The sequence below is a fragment of the Myripristis murdjan genome, chromosome 10 (genome assembly GCF_902150065.1).
Source record: "Myripristis murdjan chromosome 10, fMyrMur1.1, whole genome shotgun sequence".
Classification (NCBI taxonomy): Eukaryota; Metazoa; Chordata; class Actinopteri; order Holocentriformes; family Holocentridae; genus Myripristis; species Myripristis murdjan.
The window spans coordinates 12241607-12257166 of NC_043989.1; the positions used below are offsets into that span (position 1 = coordinate 12241607).

The 15560-nt window shown below is 40.3% G+C and overlaps 1 protein-coding gene across 5 annotated transcripts in view; it reads left to right on the forward strand.

The window, feature by feature from the left end:
* diaph2 (diaphanous-related formin 2) overlaps positions 1-15560 on the forward strand; it is a 415888-nt gene that overhangs the window by 226395 nt on the left and 173933 nt on the right. For all 5 annotated transcript variants that reach the window (XM_030062123.1, XM_030062125.1, XM_030062126.1 and 2 more), the window contains 2 exons: positions 5226-5324; positions 10279-10373. In XM_030062123.1, the coding sequence (XP_029917983.1) occupies positions 5226-5324; positions 10279-10373 (194 nt within the window). The remainder of the gene's footprint in view (positions 1-5225; positions 5325-10278; positions 10374-15560) is intronic.

Here is a 15560-nt window from a genome sequence, read left to right on the forward strand (position 1 = left end):
CGTCTTGAGGGAGATATCACATGGAAGGCAACCAGGATAGTAAATCTGGGCCAGCAAACAGACTGCATGTCCAAGTGTTGGAGAACTCTTGGTATCACAGAGCCTCCCAGGGGTATACCTCAGTCCAAAGCCCACAGAGAAGGCTTAACTAAGATGCCAAGTCATTCTTAATCAGCCAAATCAGATTTTACTGAAATTATTCATATATTGTTTTCAATGAACCCTGCTTCATTTCTGTTGACTCCTTTTTGGCACAGAACAAGCTCTAACCCCTTCCACACACACACACACACACACACACAAACACACACACACACACACGGATGCACGCACGCACACACACACACACACACACACACACACACACACACACACACACACACTTAATGGAATGTGTAACAGTCACACCAGAGATTTATATTCATGTGGTTATGTTGGCCATAGTGAATCTTTTATGTTTTTTGTTTAAACAAGATTGTGAAACACCCCTCCTCCCTGATGTTTTTCTTAAAGTGTTTCCATCCTTGTAAGTTATCACATTACAACAAATCAATGTGAAATACTAACTATTTATATTTCACTTGCGCATTTCTCTACTCTAACTTGCCTGGTCAATATCAAGTCAAAAGCATTTGACCTCTTCTCTCTTAGAGGATCCTCTGGCCCAGCATTCAACTACAGTATACAGTTCAGTTCTACATAATTCATCCTGTGCTGCTCTCAAGGCATCATGTATATTTCAGTAATATATTTTCTTTTCCTACATGAGTTCAGCATGTCTTTACTCAGCTAATAACACCTAATAATTACTTTTTTGCATAACAGGGACTCTAAAGAGAACTGACGAGAAGATGTTTGTATTTGTATTTTACTTCTCCACTGTGCACCCCCACATGCTTCTTATTTTTCTTATCATTCTTTTTCCAACCATCAACAATTAATGTGTCCCTGTTATTAGTTTTGATTAAAATTGGATTACCACCGCGTACTGGTCTGACAAGCTGTCATACAAATTATACGTCTGTACGAGGTATGGCTTTATGTTTCCATTGTGTATGACAGCTTCAAGCACACCAGCTAGCTGCCAAAAACACCCCCAGAATGTGCCCACCATACACAGTTCTCTAAATAAATGTATGGGAGTTGGCATTAACAAATAAAATTGTTGTCAGAGTATTACATTTAAACCAATAGGCAACCAGTAAAACATGTTTAAACATTGACAAGGACTTTGATAAGCTCTTATGTAATTACTGTGTTGGGTAGGTTAAAGTTTGGCTTCATGTATAGGTCATACATTCTTAACACCCCCCCCCACACACACACACACCAGCACTCTCAGTATGCACAAGTGCGCTGAGAGTAAGATCGTCTGTCTCACTGATATAATTTGTATCTAGGGTATATTTATTAAACCTACTTTATTGTTGTGGTGAACCATCTGGTAGAAACATGCCACCTACTGTCACACATCCGGGACTCTGACTTGCAGCCAGAGTTTGTGCAAGCCCTCCAGGGCCCATCAGTCCACATGCAGTGCTCAGAGGAAACATGTGACATGTGGCATAATTGAGTCAGCCAGCAAACACTGTAGCAGAAATCAGCCAACTGATGCCACTACTCAGTGCCCAGCGGGAAAGCTCTGAGCACTATAGAATGGTATCAGAAAAGAATGTGCCTGTTTCAGATTATTAGAGGTACTGTTATTCTATTTAATTTGAGATGGCATCGGGCCCTCGGGGTAAGGGCGAGGACAGCTGAGGCACTGATGGATGGGCTGAGAGCGCCCTGCTGAGAGTGTGAGGTACCCAGGTGAGACATTCAAGAGGCAGTAGAGGAAAGGGAATGGAGGTTGAAGAGAACAATTTAGTACCTCACGCAGCCAAATTCCCCCTCTCAGTTTAATTTGCCCTCACTCTGTGGGCCATCCTCTGAGGGAGATCATTGTTTCCAGATGCTGTATTTTTATTTTTCTGGCTCTCCGGTTTCTTTGTCCAAAGCTCTTGCCTCATGAGAAAAGTGTGTGTGTGTGTGTGTGTGTGTGTGTGTGTGTGTGTGTATGTGGAGGGGGTGCTCGATGAAGAAATGATCTTGTTTCGGTTGTCTCATTGCCCCTTATCTATAGTGACTCAGTATAACAGTAAGATATTCTTATTTTCATTGAAGTCCACATGTCCTGAAGGAATTTCAAGATCTCCACCTCAAATTCAAATAGATGTGCCACTCCCAGTTGAAAACATGTATTAAGTCTGAAGTCCCACCACTCACAACCTTGCTCAAAGGCTTCTACCAGCTCAAAATAATTTTAAGTTCAAGCCGTGGGCTGTTCTACATCTCTGAAGTGTACTTGATATAAGGGAGCAGCCTGTCCTGTCTTACACTCTGAGTGGCCTTAAGTCATACTGCAACCAAAGTGAGGTGTCTGCTCGGATGCTGATTACAGAAATTTAAACCATACTATTGTAGCAGTGGGACATACCTCCCCCCATTTCTGCACTGCTTTATACAGTAAACAATCTCATCCCTGTTGTCGTGTTGACAGCAAGCACTGGAGTACAGCAGACGCCTCCAGCATCACTTCTTCTGCCTGCCCAAGAGATGTTGCCTCTTTGATTGTTTCTTCAAATATGCAAGTCAGCGCTAGGGGAGCAGCTTGTTTGTTCTAGATTTCCTGGGAGACTCCCACCTTGGGCTTAAACAGCAGAGTTGTGATGATTAGCAGAAAAGTGTGCTGCCTCATCTGCAAGCCTTTGGTTGGAGAGGGGTCTACGGAGTCTTCTTTCCCACCTACCACTGGTGTTTCCTCTTCCTGTGTATAGTTTCTTCAGGTTTCCTCCTAAATACTTCCCACCTAAAACAGTCATCTGTTGCACTTATGCATATTTGTATATGCCTGTATTCCTTGACAAAGTTCATGTATGCTAAGAACAATTTAAGAGTAATTTTAGCTGCCAGTGTTTCCCAGTGTCAAGAATTGCACTCTCTCAATCATGGAGACAGGGGCGAGGCTGCTCCTGTTTGACTGTTATTGTGCGGTGTTCAGCCAGGTAGTGACATTGGGCCAAAGGGTAAATTTATGTTGGTAACACAATTATCTCTTTTGCTCTAGGATGTTGACAATAAGAGCCTAGTTGAAGAAACTGTGTTAATTAGTCATCTACCCACTGTCACAGAGAGAACAAATTGGCACACTCACAAACAAAAGAAGGGGGAAATGTCCTCCACAGGACAGTGTCCTAATTGTGATACTTGAATAGATCCTTTGGCACATGGTTTGGTTGCAGTGTAATCTGCTTATCTGTATTTTTCCTCCATGGTCAACTATGAGGCTGCAGCCTAGAGGACTCATTTCACCCTTAATCGCTCTTGCACAAATAGATCATCGCTCTGTCTTTCACCACTGCTTTGTTGAAGCTCTGAATTTGATCATCTAATGTCACCAATTCTATGAGATAAAACTGTTTCTCATGAGGCAACCTAATTATAAGTGTCCATATTGCTGTGTAGTTTATTGTTTATCTTGACATCTATTGCACACTCAGCTGTTCTGGTGGGGATCCCTCTTTGACTTGACCCACCTAAGGTTTCCTCCAGTGTTTTTTTTTTTTTTTTTTTTTTCTAATAAGCTTTTCTTGGTCATTCCTTGGATACACTGATGGTCTAAGGCTTGTGATGCCAGGCTAAATATGATAGGTAGGCTTTCTATTTCCTGCTGGGAATTGTATTATTGTGTCTTGTGTTTAGTTTGTTTCATCATTCTGTTTTTCTGTTCTATTTTTGATTGTTGACTAGTTGGATCTAGGGAGGGTCATTGTGAAGTCCTTTGAGACATGCTTGGGGTAAACAGTTAAAGCCATCCCCAATGATCTTTTTTTCAGCTGAGCTGTGCCTGAGGGACACAGCTCTTGAGAACTAAATATTGTTCTGAATTCCCCAATCGTGATTTGTTGATCTGTCTCATCCTTTTGACCAGCGTAGGGAGCAGAGATTCCTTTTGAATTCAGAATTCTACGTTTCTCCAGTGTGATGGACAGCAGAGGGCTAATAATAGTGGCTTCCATACACATCTGTATCCCTTGCTATATAATGTGGAGGTCAATGTTTTCTATGCCTCATATATTAGACTTTTCCCAAGGCCTCTGGGCAAACAAGCCAAAATGTCCTTTCTGGACATTAAAACAAGGTGTGTGAATGGATTTGAAGCCATCCTCACCATGTTTGCATTCCACAACAGAGGTAAACTTTTTAAAAATCTTTTTTCTCAAAGCTTCATTTCAGCCATCTTTGTTTTTCATAGATGGTTCTCTGTTGCAACAATAGTGGAGAGGGATTTGTTTTCTGGCTAAGACGTCCCATTAGTCTCTTCCCTATACAAGCCATTGATACATTGCTCTTAGGAGTTTGTGCTATTTTGTTTAGAGTTTCTTGGATCAGACATTTCCATATATGCTACACATTATATGCAGAATTTCCTTTGCCATGGCTATGATATGCTTAGCTATGATGAGATACTGTATGAATAACCTGCTGATTAAGAAATAATTTGCTAATAGCTAGTGCACTAAGCTGGTGAATATAGATGTTTGGCTTGGGAAGAGGCTGATGATTTGTGTTTGGCTTAGCAAATAGGGATAGAACAAATCTTCCTGGATGAGGTTTCTCAATTGACCCTGGGGGCAGAAAGACATTTAACTGTTCAGTGTTAAATTACTAATATCCTCCTATCAAAACCTGAAGTGCAGTGGCTACTTAAGTGTAAAGCTATGCAGAAAATTGATTCTCTCTTTTAGTTAATCTTTTTGTCATTGCAGAATTTATCAGTATTCAAATACTTACAGGCACTGATGCTATAAATCTAAAACAATGGTAAAAATAACAACTAGTGACATGAAGATGAACCTGTATGAAGGCAGTACTGATATTGAACCCATATGCTGAAGTTGAAGTTGGCTAGTTTGGGAATTCTATTGCAGGTGTTTCCAACCCAAAATGGTCTGTCAACTTGTGTCCTAATATGCATACATGTTTTTGCATCTTATTATATATGAATTGACTTGTGTAATTTTCTTTAGAGAGGTTTCAAAATGACATTTGGGAATATTACCTTATGTTTAATTTAACAATGTCATATTGTGATCAGTACCATACAGTCTCTTATTACAATGCGTACATTTCATTCTGATGTGAATGTCGTAGCGCTGAGAACACTTTTTTCCCTCTTACAGTGAAGAAGGATGTGGAAGAAACTGATGATAGAATGACCCAATTCAAGAAAAAGGCGAAAGAGCTTCGGATCCTTGACGGCAAAACAGCACAGAATCTTTGTAAGTACATGCAATCATGTCCATCTTGAACCGCTTGTAGATCTGACATCTCTAACATAAATTTCAGCTGTGACAGTGTTTTATACTGCATTTTACAATCAATATCTCCCAAATTCCCATGTTGAAAACCATCTGTTTCTGAAGTGCTATTATTTGTTTGGTATGACAATGACAACCCTTACATGTGTCAGTAAAGCTGATTTTATTTTCCTTGACACGCCATTTACGTCCACAAACAGCTTTGTAATCCCATAATGTAGTATATGTTATACTTTTTCATCTGAGCCTTTTGGAAAATGCATTCCTGCCAATCGTCCAGTGATCACCACAACTGCATATAGATTGCATCCAAGCTCTTCATCTGTCATAATTTGTAAAGTAAATGCCAGACAGAATGAAACACTAAAGCTATGTGTGGGTGTTGTGATAGTCCCTAGGAGCCTGCGTGAACCAAATCTCAACCTCTGACCTTGGCTTCATTTTAGTGCTGTCAGATGTGGCAGGGGGGAGGTTTCTTGGCATGGTGATCATCTCAGCTTGGATATAAGTTAACAATAAAAAGCTTATGCCTCAGTGTTGTACTGACAGCTCACACCCCTACACCTCTTCTTCCCACTATGAACCCCCTTGGTCCCATCTCCATAAAGTGTGTGTATGAATTCATTACACCAAGAAATGGGTGACTGCCGGGAGCCTTCTGTTGATTGATGGAGGGAGCATGAGAAAGCAATTTTTATTGTGTCCCCCACCCTTTAGGGATTTCTGCTGCAGCCTGGATATCCCTTACCTCAGAGATACAATATAGCCGATAACTCCTCATGAAATATGCATGTTAAATGCTAAGATTACAGGTCACAGAAACCTACCCTTCTTCTGTTTGTCCCTGTTTTTGTTTTCTCTTATACGGGAAGAGTAGAGGGATATGCAGTGGAATACATCAGTCTGAGATGAATATATTTATAGGTGAAGCATAAATCGCTATGTACTGTGGTTGATGGTTGCACAAGTGGGAGCACGCTAGAATGTCAAAATACTCTGAGGAATATATCTCAGAAATATCAACAACTATGCGCCCCCCATCAGTTGACAGTGGCACGTAAGAACTTCATGCCATTGCCTCCTCTGTGAACCGAGACAGATTGAGTTCATCAGTGAAAGTATTTGGGTAATGGCAGGAATGGACAGACAAATTAAACATAAGGATGACACACAGAGGGGTGTGTCCTGTGTGTGTGTGTGTGTGTGTGTGTGTGTGTGTGTGTGTGTACATACCCATGCATGTGCATATGTACAAGTGCCAGTCTTTGCATGCCATTGCCTGAGCCTGTGTATGGATAGTGAGACTGTTGCTGCTATCTTTGATTAGAGTCCTGTCAGATGGGCTTCAGTTTTGGAAGGAAGCAAAAGGAAGTGTAGAAATTCTGACCTCCAGAGTGGAGGTGACTGGGAGACCTGTGCTACACAGCGCCCCATGTCGCCTTTGACACACTGAATCATAGATCACATTCACTGCCAGCCCTTGACCCCTTTAAGATGCCTTTTCAATTTTGATGTGTACTGGGGTTCAAAGGTCAGGATTGGTGGCTGCAGTGTGGATTGGTGGTGGGATAGAAGTTATGATAGAGATGGCAGTGCCAGTTTGTGTGATCTGATGTAGTGATTATGCATACCATTACTAAGCCAGCCTGATAAAGCTTGTCTTTTTCCACTGAGCTTGCACCTCACTGAGGGCAAGATGAACAGGCCTGCCTACACATTCTTCCATGAGCATGAATTATGCAACTTTCCCAGAAACGGGATGAGCTGTGATACACCATATCTTATGATTGTGTAAGGTGCTAACTCTTCTAAAATAGGCACTTCATCAGCCTTTGACTGATAGTCTCCAGACCACAGGATTTTACAAAAAGGCTTAAATTCCCTTTGTGAAATATCATGTATGAATTTAATGTTTTCCCCATAGCATTTGTTTTTGTTTTGTGCTCTCTAAATTTCTCTAAATAGGCAGACATCGCAGAGTGTGATGTGTGATAGTTGGAACCCTGAAATATAACTGTATTTGCAGTAAAGGGCTCATAAAAGTTTGTCAAGCCATATTACAGACATATTTAGCCCTATTGCAATACATTCTCTCTCTCTCTCTCTCTCTCTCTCTCTCTCTCTCTCTCTCTCTCTTTCTCTCTCGCTTGCTCTTTTGCTCTATCTCTTCTAATTAATGCATTCATGTTCTCGTTAATGATACCATTAGTATTACTTGCTTATGTTTAAGATTAGAAAAGTATCTAAAAGTATTTTTCAATGCAAACGTTTTCACTTATGAAACAATACATTTCACATGATTTCTAGAGATGATTTTAGTTAGTGAAGTTCAGTCCATTCCTTGAGTTATTTTATGGTGAAATGTTATGGGTTACTTTTTGGGTATCTCAACCTGCCTTGTCTACTTCTGTTTCAGTTTGTGATGTTTTATATGTCCCAGAAAACCTGAACTTGATTCATCCAGCTATTGGTTTTATGTGCAGGATGAGAGATCAATAAGAATAGCTTTAAGTCACGGTAAGAGAGCAAGTTTTGAGTCATGAGAAATCAAGAGTTGTGACTCTCAGGCCAAAATTCCAAGATAGGCAATGAATCAGAGAAACAGCTGTCCCCTCACATGTGTCGCTTCTGGGTCTGCCAGTAAGTGGTGGCAAGTGTGAGTGTGCAGACTGAACATTTTTGACACGTAGGGAGTTCTGCCTATTCTGTTATATATACATATATACATACATACATACTTACACAGCATATGAGATTTTAGCATAGGATAGACAACATTAGTGGTGAATGGAGAGGGAAAAATTGTGGGTTCTTGCAGATATTTGCTTATTAGATTTGACTGAAGGAATGGCATCAAATGCCAACTTGTTGGGTTAAATTCAAAGTGCAGAATTTACCGTCACCATTGGAATGCTGACTCTAAAAACTGACTCTATGCTGTCTAATACTTGCCAATGAAATAGTCAAGCAAATGGTACATTTCATACAAGAACAAGTTATCTGTTTGATTAGCAATTTTGGCAGTTATTTTGGCAGTAAACTTTACCTTCTCAAAAAATAACTATCTTAGTTTGGAGTTACAACAGACCAGTTACACTTACAAATAGTGATCAGGTGGGCTGTGCAAGCTGGAAAAGATGGGACAAAATGAAACCAATGATATTTTTCATAATTCTTGACATAAAATACAACAACCATGCCAATCAATTCAATCAATGATTTAAAGTGTAACAGTCTGTTATTTGTAAAGCCCAAATGCCTCATAACCATGCAGAAAGCTGGAAAACTACCTTGTTCCTGTGGAAAACAGAGTTTTTCAATGGAATGAGCCTTTAAAAGCCCATGCAGACTGCCCACCATAGTCAGTGATAGTATCTGCCTCCTTCTTCCAAGCAGCACTTCTCCCATCAGTTTTGCAATTGGTACTGAGAGAAGGGTCATACAATTTGGGAAATCTCGACACCGCTATAATTAATTTGTCCTCAAAAGACATGCTTGGGCAGCTGCTGTTACATCTTGGTAATGAGAAAGTAGGTGAAAGCTGGTAGAAGCATTGTGCAATCAATGTCATCTTCTTTGGCCAAATGGATTGGTTCATGCATATTTGTATCAAGTTAACTGAATATCTTCTTTTGTCCCACCTTTCAGTCTTGCAATGTGCAAACTGCTCACTTAACACATAAAGTGAGCGAATGCAAGATACACCACTGATAAATTGCTATTTTCTAACAGAGTTTTCTTCTTTGTGCGCAGTTTGTGATGTGTGACTATGCTTACAATGTGAGTATCCCAGTATAGAATAAGCTAAATTAAAACAAAACAAAACAAAAAAAACAAACAAACAAAAAAAACATGTAAAGCTCAGTTTGATACTGTAATTCCAAGAACGTCACAAAAATCCCACAAGCTGTTTCATTCTCACACCATCGCACAGTTTTCTCACTAAATGATTCCACACATTTTAGAATCTTTTTTTGTTGTTGTTTTTTTTTTTTAGAAAATTGCATTTTTTTTTTGTTGTTGTTGTTGTTTTTTTTTTTTTTTTTTTTAGAACCTTTTTAGTTGTTTAGTTGTTATGGTAGACTTGATAGTGCCACACTGCACTATAGGCACAAAATCATAGTGGCATGACATGTTTTTCACATATGGTAGATAATATTCAGTCATGCTATTTTCTGAGGGTGGCGGTTTATGTCTGTGTTTTTGTGTGTGTTTTTTGTTGTTGGGGGGTGTCTACTCCCTCTTAGTTGTTGCGGCATCAAGTACAGGCAGCAAGTCCCGCTGCTGCAGCCATACAGCAGCTGTTGAGTGTCTCTCCCCCAGCTCATTACCAAATCTCCACCTGTGACTTCCACCTGGACCCACCATCAGCTCCAATTTCCGCCACAGGCACCCCACCTGGATAGTGAAACACCACTGCGCTGTCCCCCCAAGGACAATTTAATATACTTCTTTTTACATATTCACTCAAACTTTAATAAATGCCCCATAGGCATGACAACAGAAACAACAATAATAACTGATTATTGTTATTGTTATGTTGTTCTGGTTGCATTTGCTTTACCAAAGAATTACAAATGGGTTTTGTTTGCTTGTTTACTCCACTTTTGCTTCTTATTTATTTATTTATTTATTTATTAATGTATTTATTTATTAATGTTTGAGCAGAAATTGTATTATTCTTCCACCTTTCACTTTTACTGGTAAATCTTGATGTTTACCTTCCCAATTTCTGTCAGGGTGACACAAACAATCCTATTGAGGGGCAGAAAGTGTATTACTTTTTCCAAGTGACAAGTTAGGTCTGTGGTCATTTTGTCTGAGGAGCGATGAGTACTGAAATGTCTCTTTGAACCCTGCGGTCTAATAAAAAAAGGAGAGGAAATGACTCTCTCTTCCCTCTCCATCACAACAGCAATTTTCCTGGGCTCGTTCCGCCTGCCTTATGAAGAGATCCGGGACATTGTGCTGGAGGTAGACGAGGAAAGACTGAGTGAATCACTCATCCAGGTGAGACTGATGTTCAGTGTTGTCTGTTAGTTTTTCCAAGAGGGAAAATGTGTGTGTGAGTGAGCGAGAGACAGACAGACAGAGAGGGAGAGAGAGAGAGAGAGAGAGTGAGAGTGAGAGTGAGAGAGAGAGAGAGAGAGAGAGAGAGAGAGAGAGAGAGAGAGAGTGGGGTCAGGGATGGTGGGGATGCTTCTACTTGCTTGTGCATGTGTTCACGACTTGGAGTACGTTTTGTGTTCAGGCATGTGCAGAAATGATTTTGCTCTGTGTTCAACGTGTGTTGGCTGTTTTGATGACCCCTTTTAAAAACCAGTGTGGTTTCACTTTGACACAGCTTAGTCTCTCCTCATTCTCACATGGACCATAGAGCCCTCCATTCATCCTCTTATAATGGATGATGCAGGACATGGCTTCACAAAGTCTCCCCAGCTCCACCCTCCTTTCCTCTTGCCTTTGTCTTAAACCATGATTGATGAGCTTCCTAAAGGCTCCCAGTGTAGTCATTGTTTCTGTTTTTCTTGTCTCAGAAAGCAGTAATTGCAAATGGTCTGGGTTGTTTGAGGTAAAGATGCATCACTTGGCAACACCACAATCTGCACTGACATTGCCCACCCTATCCTGTTATCAAACATTTCAGCAGTCCTGTTTCTGTTTGTCTCTCATTTGTGAAGTAAGAGCAGTGGACCTCAGGAGTGAGCAGTGAATTAAAGAGGACTCGATTTCAAAATAATCTTGACAGCCATACAGTGTTGGGTGCATTTGTATGTGTGCCAGGGTTATATTTTGTTCACCACCAGGTGGCATCATTCATGTATGGTGCTCACTCAAGCTTGCTCTGTCAGGAGGTCTTCTGTACTTTGAAAAAAGAGAATGATAAGACCCTTGTAGTGATATATATATGTCCTCCATTTTTCCGCATGGCTTATCAACAAACACATGCACCAGAGGTAGTCTACTTTCACTCCACTACTTAGATACCAGACAGTGGTAAAAGGTGGTGAGGCAATATATATTTAGATGGTTCCTATCTAGGAGAGCGGCCCTGCAGGACTATTATTTTGAGCTCTGATAACCTTTAATTGGCTGGCAATCTGGCAGAGTACAGAGTGCAAGTTATGCCACGCCAGACATCCCCCCTCCTCCTCCTTTGTGAAGGAGAATGGAAGTTAACGTTTTGACCTTTTTCCACCTTCAGCCTTTCCTCAGCAAAGTCGATATACTGTATATCTGTCAGTAGCGCAGCCATATACCCAACTCTGTCCCCACCAGGGTCTCGTTACGCACATCACCAGACAAAATGGAATGGAAGACTGGGTAAGTCAGGGTGAGGCAAGGCAAGAAGTAGCACTCTACCAATTCTTGAAACCAGCATCAGACTGACCTTGAGGAAGGCAGTGAAACACCAGCTGCTGTGGTAGACCTGCTCAAAAGCCAGTGGTTTCAGTCTACAAGTGCATTTGTGAAATCCATATGATAGGAAATATTAATAAGCCATAATTGGGGCTTGGATGGGTTAGGGTTAGGGTTAGGGTCTAATTGATTGTGTTGGAAAAATATGGAAAAAACTAAAAAAGTTATATCAAGTACTGCTTATTAAAATAATAATTATTACCTTAAATATTGACTGTCATTTAAGCCAAAACATCGTGCAGATGCTTCAACAACATAATGGGCAGGCTGCGGTGTTCAAAAACAAGTGATGGGGAAAAAAAAAAAAAAAACTCTTTGTAGCCAACCTTAAGAATGAATAACTGCTCCACTTTTTAATCCTCCCAGTCACTATTACTGAAGTATCATTTGTGTCTTATTAGCAGCAGCTTTCCCAAACACTTTTCTGTCAGCCATTATAATGTCTATTACTTACAGCAGTAACTCTAACATTTTAAACAATAACTCATTACTCTATTCAGCTATTAAGATAAGTAATAATACTGCATGAGTTGTAATGCAAGTTATGTAACCTGTTGCTGTCAACACTGCTTCTCAGTGATCACTTTGCATCATTAGTCACACCCCAAACTAATGTGAGAAATATGAGACTTGAAGCTGGTGTCAAAGAGCAGACACATCCTCAGAGAAGATATCTCGACTGTATTAATATATTAAACCTGTTTTAGAGAATGACATGAAGTTTGTTTAGTTACATAATTACCAAATATCTTTACACCCAGTAGCCACAATAAAATTCTCAACCAGTAATAATGTTATATTGACAAATGGCAGCGACTGCTTACAGCAATGTTAGCATTAGATCTATGTTACTATTTAGCAATAAATCTAACAAGCTGCAAATCAGTCTAGGCACTGGCCCAATATGGTAATGAGGTTGCTCAATTCAGACAGGAGCTAATAAACAATGGCAAAAGCTACCAACCCAAAAGAAATATGAGCCAGGATTTTCTGTGAGACTCCGCAAACGCTTTACAGGTTTTTTACGTGTTCATGAATTAGGTATACTGAATGAGTTGTATGAGTCAGTGATAAGGAGTAGCAAAACTGACATTTATTTAAATGAAAATGTCACTGATTATTAGTCTAAAAAGTGTTGCTCGACAACTATCCTGGTGATAGAAGGGTTTAATGGTTATAGAAGATAATGTTGCAGAAGTGATCGGGCAAAATAAACGAGCTGGTAAGCAACATGTCTGTGAAATACTGTTGGAGCAATACAGAAGCACCGAGGGGGAGCAAAAAGACTTCCTGCTGGGTGACATAACCCTGAGTGTGGGCTCCATCTGCACAGTGCTCATCTACACTCATTATGCTGATTAATCACTCCACACCGCCCACTTTCAGCCGCACGCCAATCACCATTTATCCACATGGACAACTGCACACAGGCTAGAGAGACATGCCTGCCTGGCCTGGGCAATAAAAACGGTAATGTGTACACCCTTTTGTTATTGTTAGGAGGAGTGGGTGATTGTGATGATGATAATGGGTGCACTTAGAATAAAAAATAGAGGGGTGGAAATGGTGAAAGACATGCAAGGTGCAGAGTTCATTTGGAAGATGGGAAATATCTTACAAGTGCGAAGCATTGTCCCTGCCCTCTGATAGATAGATACACCTTTATTGTCATTGCAACAAGTACGGTGAAATTGTATTAAACTATTCACCTTAACTAATGCTTTGTAGTGCTTTATAGGTTTTAAGTTTTCCCATCAGTGGCAGCTACACAACTACCAAGTTGTTGCATATTGGCTAGTCCTAAAGATACCAAAAACATCAGTGACAATGATTCACAATTTGTGCTTTTCATCAAATATATAAAATAGGCCATGTCAAACAAAAAAGACATATTAACTGAGACTTGTCAAATGTGATAAAATAGGCCATGTGGAGAAAAAAAGGCATATTAACTGAGACTTGTCAAATGTGATTGCATGCTTCTAAAGGACAAAGTAGTCCATAAATAAGTCCATATAGCTATTTATGCTTGATTTTAATTTCTTATGTTTTATTAATAAGGTGTATATACAATTGATTTGATGTGCATGCTTATAACTTGTCTCCTCAATGATTTTTTACCAATATTTAAACATGGGTGTTTGAAGTCAAATTTAAGGACACTAATTATCATTCAGATCCCATGGTTATTTTCACTGGGAGAAAATACAATAATGAAAAATCTACACCAGCTCAAAATTCTGCCTTTGCTTTATTTTGCAAAGGGGTTAGTGAGGCTCGGTGATAAGCGTTGAAAGAAAAGAAAAGCAGAAGAAAGGAAAAAAGGAGGGAATCCAGGAAGGAAAAGGGTGTTTGTAAGGGATCTAAAATTCTGTAACTCAATCTTATCATCTCCCTGCTCTGTCGACATGTCTAATGTAATGATTTGTCAGCAGAATGTGGCAGCGTGCTGGCCTTGAAGTACCCCTACAATGTGTCACCCTGGCGGAGCGGATAGATTGGAGTTGATTGGCTCTCCTTATTCTGCATTAGGGCCCATCAACGCCTCAGAGATGATGTACACATCCCTGAACGCCAGCAGACAGGCCTGGCTCTCACCATCCATCCAGTTTCCATATGAATCCCTGCAATTCCAGACTTGTTTTCACATCCATGCACCCAGCGTACAGACACACATACAAATGGACAGACAGTGTCAATTATTCCCTCTCCTCTCTGCTCTCTTCACAACTGTCATTTATCATCCAACCAAGAACTATGTCTGAGAGATCCAAGTGATTTATATGTGCACACATATGTGCACACCAGCACATGCCACATGCATGAATATGAATATGAATATGCATGTGCACATGCATGTGCATTTTCTCTCTCTCCCACTCCCTTTACTTATACATTGAGATTGACGGCCAGCTGCAGTTTTTTCTTAATAGGCTTAGTAATGGTAGACAGACTTCAGTTTTAGATATAGGTCAGCTTTTTCAAAAAAAAAAAAAAAAAAAAAAAGAGTAATCAGAACAACCCGACTGCAATACCTGTATAACAATAAGAAAAAAAAGTGGACAATGAAAGACAATAATGAAAGTTGGCTCAGTGAAAAGAGGCAGCATGTCAGAGAGCCTGGCAAAGGTCTGCTTGAAAAAGGCTGACAGCCTGACAAAGCCATTCATTGCTATTGTTGGGAAGCGACAGAGGCAACAAGGGAAGAGTCCTGTGGTCTTGTGCGTGTGTAAGGAGAGCAGGCACGTGCTCAAGACTTTGGGGGCTGGTTGCGTTGTGTGTGGGTGTTGTTTGGTCCTCCAGTGTCATAAGTGTCTTTGAGCACAACCCACACCAAGGGCATGGACATCAGCACGCTCAAACTTGCTTGAGTTCTCCATGCCCTGACAAGGCTACAACCTGGGAGTGGTTCATTTGGAGTCTCCCTGCTCTTTCTTTATTCACTACACAGTTTCTGCAAATACACTGAAACAATGATGCTCTGTTCAAGGCCATAGAAGTTTATGACATTTGTCAGAAAACCTTTTTTTTTTTTTTTTTTTTTGGGGTTTTGTTTTGTTTTGTTTTGTCTCCCCCTTTTACCAGTTTTTCTCCAGCTCAGGAAGATAATTGACAAAACAACCCCAAAAAGGGAAGACCACTGTTAGGGAGCTGTTGTCTTAAGTTGGCTCTCCTATGGTGTCTTAATCTCTCCAAAAGCCCCTCACAGCCTCTTTGCCCCACAGGGAAGACTTAACTGGCATAATGATGGTATTTGGTCCCTTGCCTTGATAGCTC